This window comes from Didymosphaeria variabile (assembly GCF_027946475.1).
Source record: "Didymosphaeria variabile strain IMI 356815 chromosome Unknown scaffold_8, whole genome shotgun sequence".
NCBI classification, from domain to species: Eukaryota; Fungi; Ascomycota; class Dothideomycetes; order Pleosporales; family Didymosphaeriaceae; genus Didymosphaeria; species Didymosphaeria variabile.
Genome location: NW_026611627.1, coordinates 1,608,639 through 1,628,544, shown reverse-complemented (window position 1 = coordinate 1,628,544; position 19,906 = coordinate 1,608,639). Strand labels below are relative to the sequence as shown.

Sequence of the window (19,906 nt, the reverse complement as noted above, 5' to 3'; positions counted from 1 at the left end):
TACGCTCCTACGTCACATGTCTCTACGCCCTTCTCTCTCCTCCTTCTCTGCACCCATCTCCTCTTCCTCTCCTTGTCTCTTCTCCTTATACTCTTCATCCCCGTCACCCTCCATCTCCTCCACCTCCTCTTCACTTTCCTCCTCCCAAGGCCCCCTCGCCGCCCTAACCCACCTCCTCCTTTCATATTCAGGTAAGGTTAACGTCATCCACCCATTCACCTTGCGCTCCACAAGCACTGGGCGCACGCGATTAACCACACAACTGCACCTCATTCTATCAATCCAGCTTATGTGAGTATGCGGCCTAGGGCATGGTGGCGGGAAGGGGGAGTTTCCCCAAGCCGAGCCTGACTGGGCTTGCTCCCTCCCGACTCTGTCGCCATTGGCAGTAGTTTTTGCATTGGCTTGAGTAAGGTTCCAGGGTTTCGAGCAAGGCCCCTTATTCCACACCGCATTTGGACGTTCCGGTTTCGCTAGGAGAGGACGCGTGGAAGTGGTGATTTGCTGGAGCCGCCATGCGAAGCGGTTGGGTATGAGCTTCGTACACTTGAGAGAATTTATAGCGAGGGGAGGACATGCTTTTCCAGAGGGGGGTGAGGTTTCCTGGCTGGATTCGAGGCGCTCTACGGCAGCGAGGTAAGGGATTAGTGCGGCCATCATTATTAGGATTGTGTTGATATTTCCTAGGTGGACTTGCTATCTTCTACACCCGTGAAGTGCCGTGCGCGGATATCGCTCGTAAGGTATGCGCCGCGGGAACCGTCAGTGTATCTTGGGTGTACTCGTAAACCTTTCTTCAAGGCAAGAAAACAGAAGTCGTAACACGGCGTGTGCAGGAATAAATTGAGGTTTAACAATTCAATTTTGCTACCCTGGTACGGAAGTCTCTTGACACTGGATAACCTCACCTCGGTACCAAACCAACACCATCACCTTCCACCCATCACGCATCTTCACGGATATCGACCTGGCTGGTACTATCACCCGTCTTGACCACCACAACCACACCTGAGCTCGCATCAACAACAGCACTAAACAGTACCATAAGCCTGACCTGGTGGTACCTGGCCCGGCTGCGGAACAGGCTGCTGCGGCGGCATTGGAGGCGGCTGTACGTGCTTCCCGCCGCGCAGGACGCGCTCGCTGTAGATGCCTGCTGCGGACCGGGAATGGTATTCGCCGCGCTTGACTTCGCCTTTGCGCTCGTAGAAGACGTACATCAGGTAGAAGGCGTGGATGTGGCCTGGTATGTAGCTACGTGATGTTAGTTTGATTGAGGGATTGGGGGAAGAGGGGAGGGTGTACCCGAGGACCGTGAGACAAATGTTAATGATGAAGTCGGCGCCGCAGCCAGCGACCGCTAAGACGCCCACGGGTGGAACTAGAGTGGTGTTAGTGGTGGTATTTGGGGGGATGAAAGGGACGGCGTACAGAAGAGCGTGACAAGGATCAAGAGGAACATTTTGAGGGCGCCCATCTTTGCGATTCCTTTCCGGATTCTCGTGACACCAGCGAAGGGTTGATTTTAAATGTTGTGACGTTTGTCGCGAGCGAAGGACGACTGTCGATGTGTATGCTAACGAAGAATGCGTGCGTCTAGTTGACGAATGGCTGCTGACGAAGTGTGGGATTATTCGACGAGCGATGTACGAAGACGAAGCTCATTGAGTCCAGTCACGGAGAGGAAAGTCGTTTATTACGTTGTGTGGTGTTTGCCATACGTCGCTTCCTAGATCGTGGAATGCGTACATAAGAATGCAGGAGGCCCGCCTCAATCAACGGCGGCGCTTTGCCTTTATATGTTGCTACATGTCGCAAGCGCCAGGTTGTGATGAGAATCCCTTGTTTCAAGAACTCTGCGTCATGGTCGCTGGGTTTTGAATGCTGTTGAGGGTGCTTGATGAGCGATGATTGGTTGGAGGTGTGGCGCGTCACGTTAACACGTCACCGCCACACGGCTAACGGCATGATGAGATTGGACGTGAGGTCGATGCCCACAGCCACACCCGACCGTTCCGAAGGCAGTTGCACTTGCGATGCTTTCGATCCTTCATACCATCGAAGATACAGTGGCGTGGAGTGATTGAACCTATACGAGGACGGAATGCGCACCCATATACACTGGCAACAGCAGGACAACGCAACATCGCCCCGACCTGGTCTGGTATTGCAGCTACTTGGCCAACTTTTCGCATGAGCATGCTCGATATCAAAGTTTGGCAAGCGTGAAGATGTATGGAATTGACTAAGGAGTCATGGAGTCACCCGCAGAACCTTTAAGCTGAGCAAGCTACAACCAAAGCCCAAATTCCAGGTTCATCTTGTTCAAGGAAAAGGGACTTCAAGACATCAGAGGAACACTGCGCCCACGCAGCGAATCAATTTCCCAGACGTAGGTGATGAGCTGAACACACTCGCATGCACAATCTTGGCATCAAGAGTTTCAATACTTTGGGCAGCGCACCTTTGAACGCCTCCCCCCAGTCCTCTCCTTGACCTCACCGATGAGCTCATTCTCCAAATTCACACAACTACTCGCCATTTCTTCTCGCAGAATTGGCTCACCAAACAACGATGCCCGGGCCACTGAATGCTTCCTTGCGTGGGCGCAGATGACTTCGCGAAACTTGCTTTCGAGAACCTACATAGCTTGAAAGAGCTCTGACTGGAAGCCGATCACATTGTAAGACGGACACGCAACTCAATTCTATACATACGTGATGATAACGCCAACAACCAAGTCGGTCGAGAAGTTCAAGTCTATGCAAATATTAATGGGTGTCGACACGGCCATCTGACCCACTTGTGCGCCCCATTGAATGGATCCGGTGAGCTAATAAGGTCCAGAATTCAGTATAATCCGATACGGTTTGCTCAGCGATCATTCCGAAGCTACTACTATGTACATGATGGGACATATTCTTGTGGATAACTCTTGGACTCATCATACTCGGTGACAGGTCAACATGCGGTTGATCTTCCCATGACCCGCAGTAGAAAGATAGCGCAGGCCTTGAAACTCAAAGCACGACGGCTGTTTACTGGGGTGCAAACTCTCGCGACGGGAAACGAAAGAAAAGGGTCGACCGAGGTTATATCCGCTCCCCCCCGCATTCAACGCCGATCTTAGTCCATACCAGCACTTGCCAGAATCATAGCACCAGCCCTGGTCCGGCACGGCCAGCGATGCCGGATATCTCGACACTGATGGCTGCTTTCCCGAGTGGTGGAAAATACAAGTTTAGAAGTTGATCTTTCGAGAAAGCACGTCATAGCTGTTTTCCAATCCCAGCCTTGGTATAATATTGTACGATCAAGTCAAGACTTGTAAGATGCAGATCACCGATCCAGATCAACCGGATAAGCTTCTCATGCCTCATACAAACATTCGAAGGCGTCGTATTGAGATTTGAGGGTTACATCTTACCTTACAACGGGGTATGCAAGATATACCAGAACACACAATCTCATCTTAGACCGGATCGCCATGGCCACGCTTCAGCTTGCTTCGTGGGCGACCAATCTTCAGTACGCCAACTTGACCTCAGATGTTCTCCTCGCAGCCAATAAGTCCTTCTACAACTGGGCTGGATGCGCAATCGGCGGCTTTGCTTCCCAACCAGCACCTCAGATTGCTTTGAACAGTACACTCGGTCCTTTTTCTGGTCCCGCAACATCATCCATACTCGGTGCGAACGGTTCGATAAGTCATAGCTTCGCCGATGCCCAAATAGCGGCTTTTGTCAACGGCATCGCCAGCCACGTCGACGACTACGACGACACACATCTAGAAACCATCATCCACCCTGCGGGACCTGTGGCCTCAGCGCTTCTAGCTATTGCGGAGGCATATGGTCCAGTGACAGGACAAGACTTCATGACTGCTTTTGTCGCAGGCGTAGAGACAGAGTGTAAACTCGGCCTCAGTGTATGGCCGCAACACTACGATGTAGGATGGCACATCACATCCACGACAGGCTCCATAGGCGCAGCCGTCGCAGTGTCCAAGCTCCTTTCACTCGACAAGAATCACACCGCGCAAGCCATAGGCATTGCATCAACACAAGTAATTGGCATGCAAGCCTTTTTCGGTTCAGACACCAAATCCTTCCATATCGGGCGCGCAGCTCAAAGCGGCATGTTAGCTGCACTGCTGGCAAAGAACGGGTATACCAGCGCCTCCGACGCGCTTGAGGCAAAATACGGCTGGCTACACGTCGTTAGCACCCGAGAAAATGCGACTGCGTATTTTGACCAGCTAGGTAGAGAGTGGGAGATCAAAAAGAATACATTCAAGCCCTACCCGTGCGGCATTGTAATGCATCCTACAATAGACGGCGCGATACAACTCGCCAATGAAATAAGCGGAAGAAGCAGCACGATTGAAAACGTCAAAAGCGTCGAGCTGCGCGTCAACCCCGAGGTGCTCGTTCTGACAGGCAAAAGCTCCCCTCAAACTGGCCTTGAGGGCAAATTTAGCATCTACCACGCCGCAGCTATCGGCCTTTTGTACGGTGAAGCGACGCCCTCACAATTCACAGATGAGGTGGTGAAAAACTCGACAGTTGTAACCCTGCGTAGGAAGGTCAACGTTACGATCGACGATGGCGTGCCCACGGATGCAGCGTACGTGATGCTCCAATTCGACGATGGTACGAAGCTGGAAAAACATGTTGAGCATGTGAAGGGGAGCATGGAGAATCCGTTGACGGATGAGGAGCTGAAGAAGAAGTTCATGGAGCAGGTCACTCTTGCTATCGGGCCAGACAGAGCGCAGAGAGCATATGATACCTTTACCCAGGCGGAGCAATTGGAGGATATAGGGAAGATTAGGGGAATGTATTGAAGTATGGACAGAGCGTCTGGATGATCGCTAGGCCCTGAGACCGCCGCATTTGGGTGGATATATACAACTGTTTTGACACATCATTTCACATACGACCATAGGACACTGAAAACTAGGCTTCCCGTCCGCTCAGCCATATATAAGCAGTGTACCGGCGGATTAGTAGTTGCGTGGGTGACCAGCAGCGAATACCCGCTGTTGTATGTTTTTGGCACTTGCAGCGCGATGGAGATTTTACTGTTGTGGGTCACGGTCACGTGAAACCCCGAGCGACTCTATACCTCTGTAGAACCACTTTGTATCTAAACTTACTACCTTTGGAAGTAATAGACATACGATATTGCCTCCTCGCCTCCCCGCGATGTGCCCCAGGGCCTGAACGACAATCCAGACGCCGTGTCCAGATCGCCGCCCTACGATATTGCTTCCTCGCCTCCCCGCGATGTGCCCCAGGGCCTAAACGCCGTCTCGGACATTCAGGCAGATGCTGGAACAGAAGTCCCCTCTCACCCACAGAACGATTTCGACTTACTTCATCCATTACAGCTAGAAGAATTACGATCGACTGCAGAGCACTTATTCGGCTTACGTGGACCAATATCGGATCAGAGCGTCCAGTGGCTTGATGGCGCCCTGGGCGCTTACTTCATATATATCGACGGCTATCGTTTTCGTGGTTACGGATTCGAACAACGTCTTCTGTGGGAGGACTTTGCAAGGCTTTGGCGCGGGAATATGTCCTCACTGAACCCAGACATCTCGTCAATATCGAAGTATCAGAGGTACACATTCACGGCTACGACTAAATACCGTGTAAAGACACATTTCCTCCTCCCATCGGCACTGAGGAAGTTCGCTGAAGATCAACCAAGGCTCAGGATACCCTAACCCAATTACTCGCGTACACCGCAAGTCTGGACTACACGAAACAAGTCTCTAACAATGCATACTGTCCATCGTGCTCAGATAATACCACGATCGCAGCCTCTGGCGTGGAGGTCTACCGCAAGCATTCGCAAGAACATGGTAACACAGGCGATGACGTCTTCTTCTGTCCTACTTGTTGCCACCTTCTATTGAACATGCGCGATGTTTTTGAGCATCTCGCCCATGTCCAACCAGCAACTTTCCAGCCACAACAACTGTGCTTGTATTCCACTCTTATAGACGCCAAAAAAGAACCCAGCCAAGTCGAACTCTACCCTTCGATATGTTGTAATGGCTGTATAAGTTAGAGGCTCTTTTCGTGGCAAACCCTTTTGGCTCCACATCGATATACAGCAGGGAGTGAGCCTCTCTGGGTTACTTCACATCGCTATTCCAAATCTTCCGCATCCCATGTCGGATGGTTCGGGAGTGTGCCGCCGGAACCATCACATTTCGGGCAAGTTGGCTCGTGGCATGGGCAATATTAATTTCAAGTGGGTTAAAGATATCGACGACCTGAAGACGTGGTCCCTCAGATTCGGCATTGAAGACGCCATGCAATCTATCTATCCAGCTTTCGAACATGTCATTCACCAACGACTTAACTCACATGCTTCTTGCTATCTCCAAGTAGGTCTTTTACCAGGGACCCGACAGAGGTGAGCCTATAGTATACTTTAGGACTTGGTATTCGGATAACTCTAATATTCAATACTGAAGTTCCCGTGTATGATTCTGTCGGTTCAGTAAATCAATTCGGATTATCAGCTACAGTCTTGGCGTTAATACATACAAGTGATATATTACCTTTATAGCTACCACCGCCCCGCACTCCACCTCCACCCGACAGCGTCTGTCTATTACCTTATGGCGGTTCGTCATGGACAGCCAGACGCACTGCACATTCACACCTACACTCACAAACACGACCGTTTTATCGTGAGCTCCAGCGACAGTCTAGCCAACAGGCGCAGGCGCAGGCGGCAGTCCATGCCATACACCCACAACGGACCCCCAGACGAACGTATCGCGCAGACTTCTTAGAAACAGGCGGCGTGTACAGGTACGTATAAAACACTCGCAGGTGTGCTACATGATTCTAATAAGTCTAGCCACCATGCTTAGAGCAAATCAAGTCAGGCCGTCGAAGCCGCGATGGTGTCTGCTGAGTGAGTGCGACATGCGACATGCGATAGTGATTGCTCCGCGTCTCTAACATGACAGATGTAGGGGCCGCAATAATCACACGAAAGCGCGTGATTTTGATGACCACAAGCACAAAGCTAAGCGTAATAATGCTCAATAATGTAATTGTCGTCAAGCACTCTCCTCCAAAACGACTCAAGCCGTCTTTAGTGCTGCTAATGCCATGCACACAACCCTCTATGGAAGGATCAAGAAATTCGTCAATGCGGGAGACCGCACGATGGCGCGCCATGCGCGAGATGAGGTATTCGTAGCTTCCCCTACAGCGATAAACATCAAGAACGCCGAACAAACCGAACCCAGTACAAAGACGTTGCCGTGATAGATGAACGTACCCATGCAATAACGCAAGCTAACCACACGGGCCCGCCCTAATTCCTCCTATCGCGATCAAATTGCGCAGTTGGTTTTATAAAAACGGCTTCTGCAGCTTTTGGTCGCTTGTTCGCCTGTTCCTCCTTACCCTCCCTGATTTCTTCCCACTGTCGTGTTAGCTTGCTCCTGGTCGGTACCGGTGACCTTTTCCTTGACCGCCTTCTCTCGTGGTCGATATGCGCGTCTTTGAAGCGAAGGGACCAGGAGACTATCCGTTCCTCAGGTTCGCAACTCTGTCCCTGCCGTTCGGCAGCGGGCTAGCTGCTCTGCTTCCAGAGCGGGGCGTGCGCGGTCCTACGCTCGCGGCCCGTGTGCCTCCGCCTACGCCCCGCGTCAATTTCACGCGCTCGTTCTCCGTGGTCAGCTGCTTCATTTTTTCGTCGTTAACTCGGAGCAGCTTCGTCAGGATCATGATTTCACCCTTCAAGCGGGCCTCTTTTTCAGCGGCTTGATGCTTTTGACGGTCGTGGAAGTTTGGCACGAGAGGCTGTGCCTTCACTTCGCGTTGCAGCTTATCGTTGTCCTTCTCAAGCTCCTCGACCCTTTGATTTAAGCTGATAGCCTCACTCTGCACGGTGCTACGTGCTTCTTTGACGTATTCCAAAGTGGCTTCAGTAGATTTCTTGGACGCAATAGCGTCCTCTTTCGCTTTTATCTCTTTAGCCAACTGGACTTTCAAAGACTCGATTTCGACACTCTTCCCCGCTATTTCCCTGTCCTTGGCGTCTGGAGACAAGAGGTTGAGGCGCCGCTGCTCCTCAATCTGCTTCCTCAGCTCCTCATTTCTTGCAGTCATGTTAGTGAGCTGCTCGCGGGTCCTTACTCCTTGCCTCTCGCTAATGGCAAGCTTCTCCTTGTAGAGCTTGTTCTCGTTGTTCAATGCCGAGTTCTGAAGGTTCTGTTCCTCGTATCTTCCTTGTCGGTCGACATAGCCCTTCAACGCTCCTTGCAGGCGTCTAATCTCTTGTCTCAAATACTCAACCAGCTGCTCACCGGAAAGTGTGGCTCCAGGTTCAGAGTCGCTGACATGACTGGTACTCGCATGCGGCTGTGGTTGAGGCGTGAACCGCATTCTCTTCGCAGGATCATCCCGGTCATCATCTTGCATCAAGGGTCGTTTGCCAGCGGCAATCGACCCAGGAAGAGGAGACGCTGGATTGAGTGCGTCCAGGGATGGATGGGACTGGTACTCGATGTCATCCTTGATATTACCAAGAGGAGGGAGTGGCCACTCAGACAACGCTGATTCATCCTGGGAAGGGAGGAGAAATTTCACGATCTCACGTGCATATCCGACTTCGTATGACTTGGATGGAGGATCATCGACAGCATGGCCAAGAGTACCCCGGGTCACGAACTGTGATAACGTTGATATGATAGTATCCAACCTCCGCTTCGCGTCGAGTTTCGCAGACAAATACCGATCGATGTGACCTATAGTCCTGGGTATGACTAGTTGAAGGAGCGGGACGCCTGAACGATCAGGTTTCAGGGCCCACGGCTTCTTGCGAATGCTTGTTACGTCCGGCTTGCCATCGAGGCACACAATTAGGTGTGTCTCCCGTAGAACACGAGAGGCAGTGCTTGCGAGGATCGTGATCTTTAACAACTTCTGTTTGTTTGGCTCATACCCCGCTTGATGCGAGTGTCCAGTACTTGGAGATTCGAAGCTGAGGTTGATCCCTCGTAGGAACGATTCCAAGATACTGAAGAGCTGGGCATTGTTCTGATCGTCGATCAACAGGATGACGTGCAAATCCCGTGCTTGCATTGTAGACAGGAGCGCTTCCAGAAATTTGAACTTTATGGAATTGCCACGACTCCACTGCACTAGGTGCTTGTCTAGTGTTAATTGGTTGTCGTCTGGCTGCGGAGTCTGGTTCCTCACCCGCACAAGATCAATGTGCGTTTCGACAAGGCGCAGCTTCTTCAAGACGTCTTCAACTTGCAAATGAGCTGCTGGAAGATTCTGGCTAAGTTGAGCATGAAGATCCTCAAGCTCTGTGCTCACAATCCGATAGTCGTCTGCTTGTCGGCCCTGAATAGGAAGTGTAACGATATATTCCTCGTCTTGTAATTCGAGATTGTCGATCAAAAAGCTTTCATCTTCTTCGTTATCGCTGTATTGAGCCTCCCCCATATCAATATCCTCTGGGACAGACGAAGATGCTTCAGCCTCGAACTCGGGCTGGGGCTTGGCTGCAATATCCTGATGACTTTCAGCCGCTGCTGGAACAGGCACGGGTACTGAAGTAGCCACAATTCTTAGGGAAGTCGGTTCTTTGGGAACGGGGAGACGGTCAGGGATTGTGGAAGGCGACCGTGTGCCAGTCTCAGGCGCCGCTAGTCGATCAGGTCCGCGCATCCTTTCCCAGGTTTCTGGTTGCGTACGGGCCCTCTTCTCCCGCGACTCCTTTTCCCGCTCTGCTTTCTCTGCTTTGAGAGCGCGGTCCTTCTCACGTTTCTCCTTTTTTTGCTTTTGTTTGGCGTCAGATTCGGCTTTATTCTTCGCTAAGTTCTTCGCTAATAAGTCGGTCAAATTTTCTGGCTCAGGCGATTTGTCCGGCACCGGGAATTCCCTCATGTTACTGCCGCCAGTTGAGGACTCGTTCAGGAGAAGGTTTCCTGGAGCCGAGGAAGCTTCTGGAGTTGCCTGCGGCATTGACCGCGGGAGTGGAGGAGTGCCTTCATTCAGGTCCATGGCGCCCGAGAGAGATGTATTCGAAGGCGTTCCAGGCCTTGGGGGAGCGTCACTAGTTATTTCCAAACTCCCCGGTGACTGCTGTGGTGGTTGAGGGACCGAAGACGAGTCCTCGCCAGACTTTGAAGACTCTTGAGAAGAATCGTGGCGCGGACGACGACTCAATGTGCCGCTATATTGCACACTGTTGAAGGCAGGATCGTAAGATAACAATTGTCGTGTCTGAGACGAGGAAGGTTGAGAAGAAAGCGCGCGAAGCTCAGGATCGCCGTTGGCGCAAGTGGTCTTGGCGAACTCTTGGCGGCTAGTGTCGGGACCAAGCCTGGAGGATGGAAGTACGAAGGAAACGGGCTCTGGCGAAATATCGACTTGCGAAATGGATGATAGTCGAGGAGTGTGTTTATCTACAGATGAGACTGATGGCTGCGCGTCTAGCTGGATTTCCGTAAGTTCCTCGGACTGTGACTGTCGTTCTTGCGCCTGATTCGGCGGCGAAGTGAGAATACTCGAGTCGAGGATCGTTGTCCGCTCCTCGCTCTCAGTTTGAGACTGTTGCTGCCCACACAGTTGCGAAGGCGTGATCCGTGGTGTGTTTTGGGACTGGTCCTGAGTTGTCGATGGGATTTCGCAGGCCAGAGACCCCTCGAGACTGCTCTCAGCGGCGGATTGAAGCTCGCGCGGTGTAGTGATATGCGGGGCTTCTGTCGTGAGCTTTTGGGCGGGGTTTCGGTGAGCGTCGTCCGTCTCTTCTTGAACAACAGGCTCGACGTTTTGCGGGAAGCTATGTGGCGCGTCTAGTAGTTCCGCTTGCGTGGAGTGCTCAAACTGTTGCACGGGATGACCTTCAGCGGTGCTCTGAGGCGCGTCCCGTAGCTCTTCCTGAGTGGAAGGCTCAATTTCTCGCACGAGCGAATTTTCTGCGATGCTCTGGTTCGCGTCTGCAAGTTCTTCTTGGGCAGATCGATGGACCTTATGCTCTGAGGGCTCTTCAATCGTAGATAACGTACCACTAGCCTCCAAGGTGTCGGGTATCTCTCGACGGCTTTCTTCCTGAATCTGCACAACCGATCCGTCTTCGAAGGTCCTCTCTTCGAGCTCCTCAATTTCCTCTTCTTGAGCAGGCGTAGATTCGAAATCGGGTTCAGTCTCTGGGATGGACAACGACGGCGAGGGAGGCGAATCTTCGAGTGAAGCAGAAGTAGCCGTAGACTGAGTTTTCGTTAGCGGACGAGAAGTAATTGTCAGATCATGTACACTTACATCGTGCGTAGAAGATTCTGATCCTTTACTCTGGCTCGACGCGGACGGGGACGTGGTTTGTGTTGCAGGATGATAGCTTGCCGATAGGTTGTTGACCTCGTCGGCCGGCTCCGATTCTGATTCAGGGACCTCGATCCTGTCCGAAACGCTTGAGGAGGTGGGTGATTGTGATAGACACGATCTTTGGGCTGCGCTCTGAGCCGACGAATCTGGCGTTGAGTCAACCTGTGAAATGTACACAGCGTTCTTAAGGCTCGAGGGACTGTGCGGTGGGACCTGGACTTGGGGCGAAGGACCTCGCGGCAGGGAGGAGATGCACGACGATGAACGGTTAAAGCGGGTAGATCTACGCGGAAGGTCTTGCTTGGGATTATTGAGTGCTGGAGGTATTGACGATACCGATGAGTGAGTCGTCGAACTCGAGCTCGCGTCTGCACGTGGCTGTCGCTGTTTGGGTTTCTTTTTGAAAGGCCCAGATCTCGTTCCAAAGATTTTGTGAACGCCTCTGGCGGTGGTGGTGCTCGCTGCGCTATCTCGCGTCGCCGTGGCTGGAGTCGCTCGTCCCAGGCCGATCTCTGCTCTCTCCTTCTTCCTCTGGGGTTTACGGGGCCCTCCGTCCGAATATCCTGCTCGTTGTTCCGTGTCCGGATCAGAGCCTTCGATCAAGTTTTCCTTCGGTATTCCCCCCGGCGGTCGTTCGTCAATGGTCTTGTCGTGGTCAGGGTCACTCTGCTCTATGTTACTCGTCCTCTTGCGCTTCACAGAGGCCATCGCGCGAAACGAGCGCGGATGGTGTGGCTAATCCTGTGTAGACTGATCATAGTTAGGATGGTGCTCAAGCAATGGTATTGACAATGCGAGGACCAAGGCAAGCGCGGCGCGCGGGACACCCACCTACCTGTGTGACCAATCAAACGCCAACTATGTCCGAGCCCACTCGGCACGATACCCACGGAATGAGAACGTGCTGTGCGATTGTAACGACGCTCGAACTGCCGAGCAGCAGTAAGAAGAGTCTCATATACACAGTATGCAGGAACCGAATTGCCAAACGCTCTCGAGGGGCAGAGAGGGAGCAAACGCACATACAAGCGAGCGGGAATGGCACTCTCAGGCACTCTCAGGCACTCTCAGGCACTCTCAGGCACTCTCAGGCACTCTCAGGTCACACGAAGTTACCCGCGTATCGCTTTCTATCTTGCTCCGGTCGATCTTCTCAACACGTCCGTCTAAACATTCACTGACACGAGCGGCTTTAACGATGAATTGGTTCTCCAATCATAATTCACGCTACCTCTATTCACTATTGACAAAGCATCAATACCTGCCCTGACCACGTCCTTGCCCTTGGAAACCACCGCGAAAACCACCTCTTTGTCCACCCTGAAAGCTTCCGCGGAAGTTGCCTTGTGGTTGCCCTGCATATCCGCCAAGATTACCTTGATATGGTGGAGCATTGTTCCCAAATTGATAAGTATCATTCGGAAAGCCTCCGGTATTAGGATGTGCGCCATAGAACGGCCCTTGGAAGTTTGGTGGTGGTGGTGGAGGGGGCGGTGGGACGCCGGCACTTTGAAAGTGCTGAGGCGGAGGCGGTGGTGGTGGAAACCCATGCATTGAAAACCCTGAAAATTGTCCAGGCGCAGGCGCAGGCGGTGGAGGTGGAACAAAGCCAGACATATTGTGTGGTGGCTGCGACATTGATGGTGGGGGGAAAACTTGTTGTCGAACACCTGGTGTAGGATACGCATTTGGTGCGCTATAGCTTGGCTGCTGAGTAGATGGTATAGGGTAGTTGCGTTTGGTATTAGAAAAGTCGCTCTGATTGTCAATCCAGCGCGATTGCCTGTCATGCGGACGCTTGCGGCTGACGTTGTCTTGGGATGTACGTCCTTTGTCATCATACCGGCTGCGACGTCCATTCGACTTCCTGCCATCGTCACGGGAGGATCGTCGGCGGCGCTCGCTGGACCGTGATCGATCGTCGCGGTCATGTTTGCCATATGAGCTCGAGCGCGAGTGCGAGCGTGTGCGAGATCGAGAGCGCGAGTCCGAGCTGTACGAGTATCGACGGCGAGGCGATCGCGAATTACGCCCATAGTCGCGAGGGGGTGATTTCCATCGACTGTCACGAGGATTCTGCGCAGCTTTCTCCTTATATCCTTCCCTGAGCTCCGTAACCCTGTCAGGAATCCCGTTTTCTTGCATCTCCTGACAGAACTTCGTGGACCATCCGTAGCCGTTGCAAACGGTTGTCACTTCCTGGGTCTCCTTGTTCTGTTTCACCAGCTGGCCAATTGAATCGAGCCAAAGCTTATATTTCTTCGTCTCGCCGGTCGGATTGTCTGCGTTTGGTACATACTGTAGGTCGATGTTTTCGAAGTAATTGTCGAGCAATTTTCGTGTACGCTCCGAGGGCTGTTTCTGCTCGAATCGAGTCGCATTGATCACATTCGTAGGTATCGGACGATCAGGATTCTTCAACAGAGGCTCGACCATGTAGGATGCAGATAGCTCGTGCCACGGGACGCTCCTGTCACCAAACCAGTCGGGCAGCGCGTGTGTTCTTTTGAGCTGCGGCGTCGCGCCTTGCGCTACCGCGACACCCTCGTCCACTCGCTCGCGAATAGACTTGAGATCGCCAGCGTTGATACAAGCACTGGCGCCCCAGAAGTTGAGGACAGCTTTCAACTGCTGCTCGGCTGTTGAATTCTTTCCCGGTACAGCCAGAGCCGCGAGTTCTACCATATTCTCAATGTATGGTTTTAGATTGTTGAGAATCTTTCCTTGCACTGCGCCATCCTCGCGGTGAAACTTTTCCGCGTGAAGGACATCACTGATAACGAGGAGTACAGCCAGGCGAGATCGGGCGGCTTTGGCTGATTTGGCGGGTTGTTCAACGACAATTGACTTGGAGACGGCTACCAAGTATTCACCCAGTATTGCAATGCGGGCTTTTGAAGGAGCTATGTGCTTAACTATCCAATTCTTGCAAGTCTAAGTTCGCGATTAGTCTGCTCCAGACTGGGTAGCTCGATGCCGTTTCAATAGATACCTGGACGTTGTCCGTCGTGTTCCGCCGGAGCACCGCATCGATGTCGTCGCAAAAGCTTGTGCTGGACTCGAGGGAGACGGATGGGAGCGGTTGACCCGAGTTGTCTTCGCGCTTGAGCGCTTGTTTGAACTTAAGCTGCGCTATTCGTAGGCCTGTTTCGGCGCGCTTGAGCTCGTCGCTATTCACCATTGCATCTGCCAGTGGTTAGCGGCGGTGCGGGATTGCGTGGTTGACGGCGAGTGTGTGAATGTTTAAGGTTTGTCGCGTTTCTGCAACTTGCATGTGGGCTAAACTTCGTTGTCGGTCCCTGCACGCTAAGCCTAGCGTGGCGCCATCAAAGCTCCCCACTGCGTCAAAGCTCCCCACGGCCCTGACCATGTTCACCAACGATGCCATCCAGGATGAGGTTATCTCCATAAACTCGATATTCGAGGAGGACACTCTGAGGGTACTAAGTGAAGACTCGACGCTCTGCAGCTTACGCCTCCCGTCTCTGCCAGATATCACGTTACGAATCGAGTTCCCCCAGGACTATCCTGATGCCCCTCCATCAATCTTAGGAACGGAAAGTGTTGGGCAAGATGCTCCTAAGGGCATGGGAAGCAAGGTCGTCGATGTGGTTCGGGAGGTGCTTGCGCGAGTCTACAACCCTGGTGAGGCCTGCATCTACGATCTTCTCGAGGAGGTACGCGAAGCCATCGAAAAAGCAGAAGCGGATAGATGCATTCAGCGAGACAGGCAAGACGAACCCGAACCCCCAGCAGAAATACCACAGGATCTTACCCCAGACTTAGGGCCCGAACCGCCCTGGATCATCGCCCCTCTGATCACGGAGAAGAAGTCTGTTTTCCTCGCCCGTGTGGCTCCAGTTTCGTCTCCCGACCAGGCAAAGCACTATGTTGCACACCTGTTGGCGACAGACAAGAAGGCCGCCAAAGCTACACATAATATGACTGCCTGGCGTATCAAAGGACCGAATGATACCAGCTACCAGGATTGCGACGATGACGGTGAGACGGCCGCTGGCGGGAGGATGCTGCACCTCATGCAGTTGATGGACGTATGGAATGTTATGGTTGTCGTAACGAGATGGTATGGCGGAACTCATTTGGGGCCTGATCGGTTCCGTATCATCAATACAGCATCCCGTGAGGCATTAGTGCTGGGCGGATTTGCAAAAGATGCCAAAGAGGAGAACAAGAAAAAGGGCAAAAAGTAGACCTACAGTAAAGAAACATTTAGCAGCACCCCCTGACCAAGAAGAACACAGTGGCGTGAACAAGCTTGAAAAACTTATCGCAGCATGCCTGCACAGTACCAAGGGAAGACCCGCACGGGCAATAACGTCGGTCATCATCCAACCCAATGCTATTATTTCATCCCCCGTTATTGACACCGACGTTAACCGCCACATTGCGTTATGATTGCCCTTGAGATCTAATAATTTCTCTTAGATAGACTTTCCTTCAACCGTGACTCTCCCAAAATCCAGCCGCGCCCTCAAGATCATCCACATTGACGAAATCAGCTCCCTCATTATACAGCGTCCTCCAAACAGCATTCCTTGTACCAATGGGGAAGCCAGGCTGATTCCAATACCTCGCCTTGATCCCCTTATCGTGGGCCGTCTTGAGCTGCTTACGCAAAGTCTCCAACTGCGTGTCGTTGAAGCTCTCCGTGCGGACCTGACCAAAGCTTGCCTCGAAGTCCGTACTAGCAATAGGGGAGTCGTTCGCGGTTATATTGGAAAATTCGCCGCCCAACTGAGCCAATGGCGCATCGTAGAAAGCATCACGCGGGACGGCAGATTGCACAAGCCAGATTGGCGTGTTACCGGTTCCGATTACAGTGACGGGCTTCGAAGTGAACGTCGTCCCGTCGTACGTGGAGAGGTATTCTGCATTCCGCAGAGGTTCGAGCGCAGATAGTACGGCTGGCCAGGTTTCCGGTCCCGATGTCTTAAGGTCGATGAAGAAGTACAAGGTCTGAGCGCTTGACATATCGAAGACGCCGTTGAATGTCGCTTCGTTGGAGAAGTCTGTCACGGGATTTTGGCGATGCAGAGTGTCGAGGATGGGGTTAATGTAGAGCGATTCTAGGGTTCGCTCTTTGGTCAGGGCCTGGCGCTCATGCCCGACGTAGAGGGTCCCGTTGATTAGCCAGACGTCTGCTTCGGTAGAGACGGCGCCGTAAGAGAGGCCAGAGTAGAATGGCACATCCCTCCAGTAGTCGTTGTGAGAATGGAATGGCTTCTTATGAAGAATAAGTGATGGTGCTGTACCACAATGGCCAAACATACCGGTAGAATACCTCGTGTGAAGTCAGTCGGGTATTTGTACTTGTTCGTCTGCTCCGTGTTCTTCAAAATATTTTGAAGCGTGCTCGACACGTCCGGGATAGACGATGCAAGGGCGAGCCCCGCGAAGGGAATAGCGAAGGCAAACCGCATCGTGGCAGGGCCTGTGCAGATGTTGACGAACAACGAGTGCGAAGATGCTCTACACAAAGCTTTATATCGTTCAAGCGATCATGGCGACATTTCCAGAAGCCGGGCACGGCACGTAGGGTGGAGAAGGTCGACGCAGGAACCGCGAACTTCCCAGCCAACCAACAACGCCCGTGCGCCATCCACACGAGGGCTCCGCGAAGCTTGAGTGAGCGCTCGACATCACCATGCATACACCTGCCATTCCATCATCTAGACTACGGACGACGGGGCGTAGTGGTTGTTCACGATGAACTCTTCGCTACCGCCTTCATGTCTGATGGCTTTGAGTTTGCCCAGCTAGGTTCCCTGATCTGAAACGTGCAATGTAGGGAGACAACTTCAGGTCGCCAAACGCGACCACATCGCAAGCACCGCGATACTCTGCCACCTCAACCACAATTGAGCACAGAAACCAACGGAAATGCCAGCTTCGGAACCCCAATTTCATTACTGGAGAACACTTCTCTGGAGTCAATGGTGCTTCACGCCGCCTCACCCCACGACACAATGGACCGGCAGGACCGTGATTGTAACGGGCGCGAACATCGGCCTCGGAAGAGAAGCTGCGCGGCACTTTGCGCGTCTGGGCGCTGAGAAGGTCATCATCGCAGCGCGGAACATAGACGCAGCCCAAAAAGCGAAGGCATCCATCGAAATCTCGACCAAGTGTGGGCCCAGCGTCGTCGAATGCTGGCCTCTGGACCTCTGCTCTTACGATTCTGTCAAAGCGTTTGCAACGCAATGTGGCACCTTGAAGCGACTAGACTGTCTTCTCGAGAATGCCGGAGTGTCCAAGTACCGATTCTACAAGACCGACGGAGCCTTGGACGAGCTCCAAATCACAACGAACGTTGTGTCCACTTTTCTCCTTGCTTTTCTCCTCCTCCCGAAGCTCAAGGAGACAGCGCTCAAACACAACACTCAACCCCATCTCACAATCGTAACATCAGAGCTGCACCACCAGGCCACGATCCCAGAACGCAAAGCGCTCCGCCAGGGCGTCCACACCACGCTCCTCGATGCTCTCAACGATCCCCGCACATCCAGCCGCTCAGGCCGCTATCCGACTTCCAAGCTCCTGCAAGTGCTCTTGTTGCGGGAGCTAACATCGTCTCTGGGAAAGGACTATCCAGTGGTGATCAACTGCGTGAACCCAGGTTTCTGCCACTCGGCCCTAACGAGGGACTTCGCACCTATAGCGTATATCGGCAAGATTGCGATGCGGGCGAGAAGCACAGAAGTCGGAAGTAGGACGCTGGTGCATGCAGCGAGTGCGGGGAGAGACTCCTTTGGCGAGTACTTGAGTAATTGTCAGGTCGCGCTGGTGAGCAATTTTGTAAGGACGAGCGAGGGAAGGGAGGTGCAGGAGATGGTTTGGAGGGAGGTTCTGGGGAGGCTGGAGGGCATTGAGCCGGGGATTAGTAGGAATTTGCGATGACGGTGAGTGCTATTGTAAATATAGGATGCAGCAGGAGCATAGAGCGCACGTAAGACGATGAGATGCGCAATCACGACGGCGTGATCCAAGCCGAACATGTAATGATCTTGATTTGGAATCAAATGTAAAGCTTTTGTTGCTCGGGGTATGAGAAGAAGAATTGTACCTCAGGCACTTGAAGAAAGTAGCTATGTAGTGCAGAGTGCAATCCGGTGCACACAAGAGTCGCTAGGACTTTGACACTTAGTAGGCGGTCTCGCCGATGTAGTTACCGGGAGCCTTGTAGCGGGCAACGACGTAAGTAGAGCCATCGCTGCCAGCGGCGGAACCCATTCCAACCTTAGTGGTGTCCTTCCAGACGCATTGAGCTAGAATCACAGTCAGTCTCGATTCTTGTTCACCTAATTTGAGACAATGACTTACTGTAGTGACCGAAAGTCATGTAGTTGGTGGAGGTGATAGCCTCACCGTTGTACGAGCTCTTCTCCTCAAGGAAGCCTTTTACGGCGTTGGTAAGAGGGGTGTCAGTGCCGTACTGCATGTACAGGTTCTCGCCCTGGTCGGAGACACCAGAGTGTTCGAAAGTTCCAGAAGAAGCAAGCGTCTTAGCATAGGCCAGAGCATCCGCAGCCAGGGAGGCGTCCCAGGTCAGGTCAGCGGTGCCAACCTCAGCGCGGGCATCGTTATGTGCGTCGAGAGCGGCCTGTTCGTCGGAAGTCAGACTGCCGGAGGTGCTGGTGCCAGTGCTTGCGGCGGCAGTAGAGGTCTTCGAGGCAGCTTTGGTGGAAGCGGCATCCGCAACGGCAGAGGTTGGGACGACAGCGGCAGAAGTCGGGGCGACAGTAGCTACGACAGTGGTGGCTACGACGCTGGAGGCAGCGTGGCTCACAGAAGCAGCAACGGACTTGGTGGGAGTTGCAGAAACTGCCACAGAGGAGCCGTGGCTAGGACGGGGCCATCCTTGGAAGCCTTGGTTGCTCCAGTCGAAGTCTGGGAAGCGCCAGGCCGAAGCGGTAGAAATGAGAAATGATGCGGCAATAGCAGAGTAACGCATTGTGGAGGTGGTATTTTTGTGATGGGATACGGTGATTCAAGAGTCGAGTCTACTCGAAGAGCGGTGTTGAAATGAACGTAAAGGTCAAAAGAGTGACCAGGAAGGAACTGAAGGAATGTGTTGCGACTTAGGTCGATGAGGCGCAAAGGTTAGTGAGGTCTTTGCTATCTTATATAAAACAGTCAAGGCCAGACTGTCCCCATGCTGTTTACCTTTCGTCATACCTTCCACTGGTTTGATTGCTGATGGATCCCGTGCAAATTTCTTCAGATTTGGCGCAATCTTCCTCCCGAAGCTACATGAAGTCTGGCGCCGACGTTTCGCATTGCAAGGTCTCGACTCCGAGAGGCGGCCCGTCTCCACGAGCAAGTGGGGATGGAGAAATCGAACCGTGAATGTTGGGACAGTTGACATGTCATCTGTATGAGTTGTCGGCTGCCTAACAGCTCGCCTATGTCGCCCATCGCCCATCTCTGTGGGCAAAGCAGCGAGTCAGAAGCGTCTGTTTCATACCCCGCAATATAATCCTGACGCCTCATGCTGGAGGTACGTAAGC

At 52.7% G+C, this 19,906-nt stretch overlaps 8 protein-coding genes across 8 annotated transcripts; 3 read left to right on the top strand and 5 right to left on the bottom strand.

The window, feature by feature from the left end:
• Positions 1 to 1,031: 1,031 nt before the first annotated feature.
• Positions 1,032 to 1,477, bottom strand: N0V89_010771 (uncharacterized protein; the record flags this gene model as incomplete). The annotated part of the gene is made up of 3 exons (XM_056219512.1): positions 1,032 to 1,254; positions 1,306 to 1,381; positions 1,432 to 1,477. The coding sequence occupies 3 exons, from the start codon at positions 1,475 to 1,477 to the stop codon at positions 1,032 to 1,034; spliced, it is 345 nt and encodes a 114-aa protein (XP_056066639.1).
• A 2,010-nt stretch (positions 1,478 to 3,487) lies between these two features.
• N0V89_010770 (uncharacterized protein) lies at positions 3,488 to 4,846 on the top strand (the record flags this gene model as incomplete). Its single annotated transcript, XM_056219511.1, has 1 exon — positions 3,488 to 4,846. One exon carries the CDS (start codon positions 3,488 to 3,490, stop codon positions 4,844 to 4,846), a length of 1,359 nt encoding a protein of 452 aa, XP_056066638.1.
• Positions 4,847 to 7,562: 2,716 nt separating this feature from the next.
• N0V89_010769 (uncharacterized protein) lies at positions 7,563 to 12,086 on the bottom strand (the record flags this gene model as incomplete). Its single annotated transcript, XM_056219510.1, has 1 exon — positions 7,563 to 12,086. One exon carries the CDS (start codon positions 12,084 to 12,086, stop codon positions 7,563 to 7,565), a length of 4,524 nt encoding a protein of 1,507 aa, XP_056066637.1.
• Positions 12,087 to 12,632: 546 nt separating this feature from the next.
• Positions 12,633 to 14,559, bottom strand: N0V89_010768 (uncharacterized protein; the record flags this gene model as incomplete). The annotated part of the gene is made up of 2 exons (XM_056219509.1): positions 12,633 to 14,312; positions 14,371 to 14,559. 2 exons carry the CDS (start codon positions 14,557 to 14,559, stop codon positions 12,633 to 12,635), a joined length of 1,869 nt encoding a protein of 622 aa, XP_056066636.1.
• A 187-nt stretch (positions 14,560 to 14,746) lies between these two features.
• On the top strand, positions 14,747 to 15,589 carry N0V89_010767 (uncharacterized protein; the record flags this gene model as incomplete). Its single annotated transcript, XM_056219508.1, has 1 exon — positions 14,747 to 15,589. The coding sequence occupies one exon, from the start codon at positions 14,747 to 14,749 to the stop codon at positions 15,587 to 15,589; it is 843 nt and encodes a 280-aa protein (XP_056066635.1).
• Positions 15,590 to 15,836: 247 nt separating this feature from the next.
• On the bottom strand, positions 15,837 to 16,819 carry N0V89_010766 (uncharacterized protein; the record flags this gene model as incomplete). The annotated part of the gene is made up of 2 exons (XM_056219507.1): positions 15,837 to 16,622; positions 16,670 to 16,819. The coding sequence occupies 2 exons, from the start codon at positions 16,817 to 16,819 to the stop codon at positions 15,837 to 15,839; spliced, it is 936 nt and encodes a 311-aa protein (XP_056066634.1).
• A 460-nt stretch (positions 16,820 to 17,279) lies between these two features.
• Positions 17,280 to 18,296, top strand: N0V89_010765 (uncharacterized protein; the record flags this gene model as incomplete). The annotated part of the gene is made up of 1 exon (XM_056219506.1): positions 17,280 to 18,296. The coding sequence occupies one exon, from the start codon at positions 17,280 to 17,282 to the stop codon at positions 18,294 to 18,296; it is 1,017 nt and encodes a 338-aa protein (XP_056066633.1).
• A 243-nt stretch (positions 18,297 to 18,539) lies between these two features.
• Positions 18,540 to 19,350, bottom strand: N0V89_010764 (uncharacterized protein; the record flags this gene model as incomplete). The annotated part of the gene is made up of 2 exons (XM_056219505.1): positions 18,540 to 18,664; positions 18,720 to 19,350. 2 exons carry the CDS (start codon positions 19,348 to 19,350, stop codon positions 18,540 to 18,542), a joined length of 756 nt encoding a protein of 251 aa, XP_056066632.1.
• Between the last annotated feature and the right edge of the window lie 556 nt (positions 19,351 to 19,906).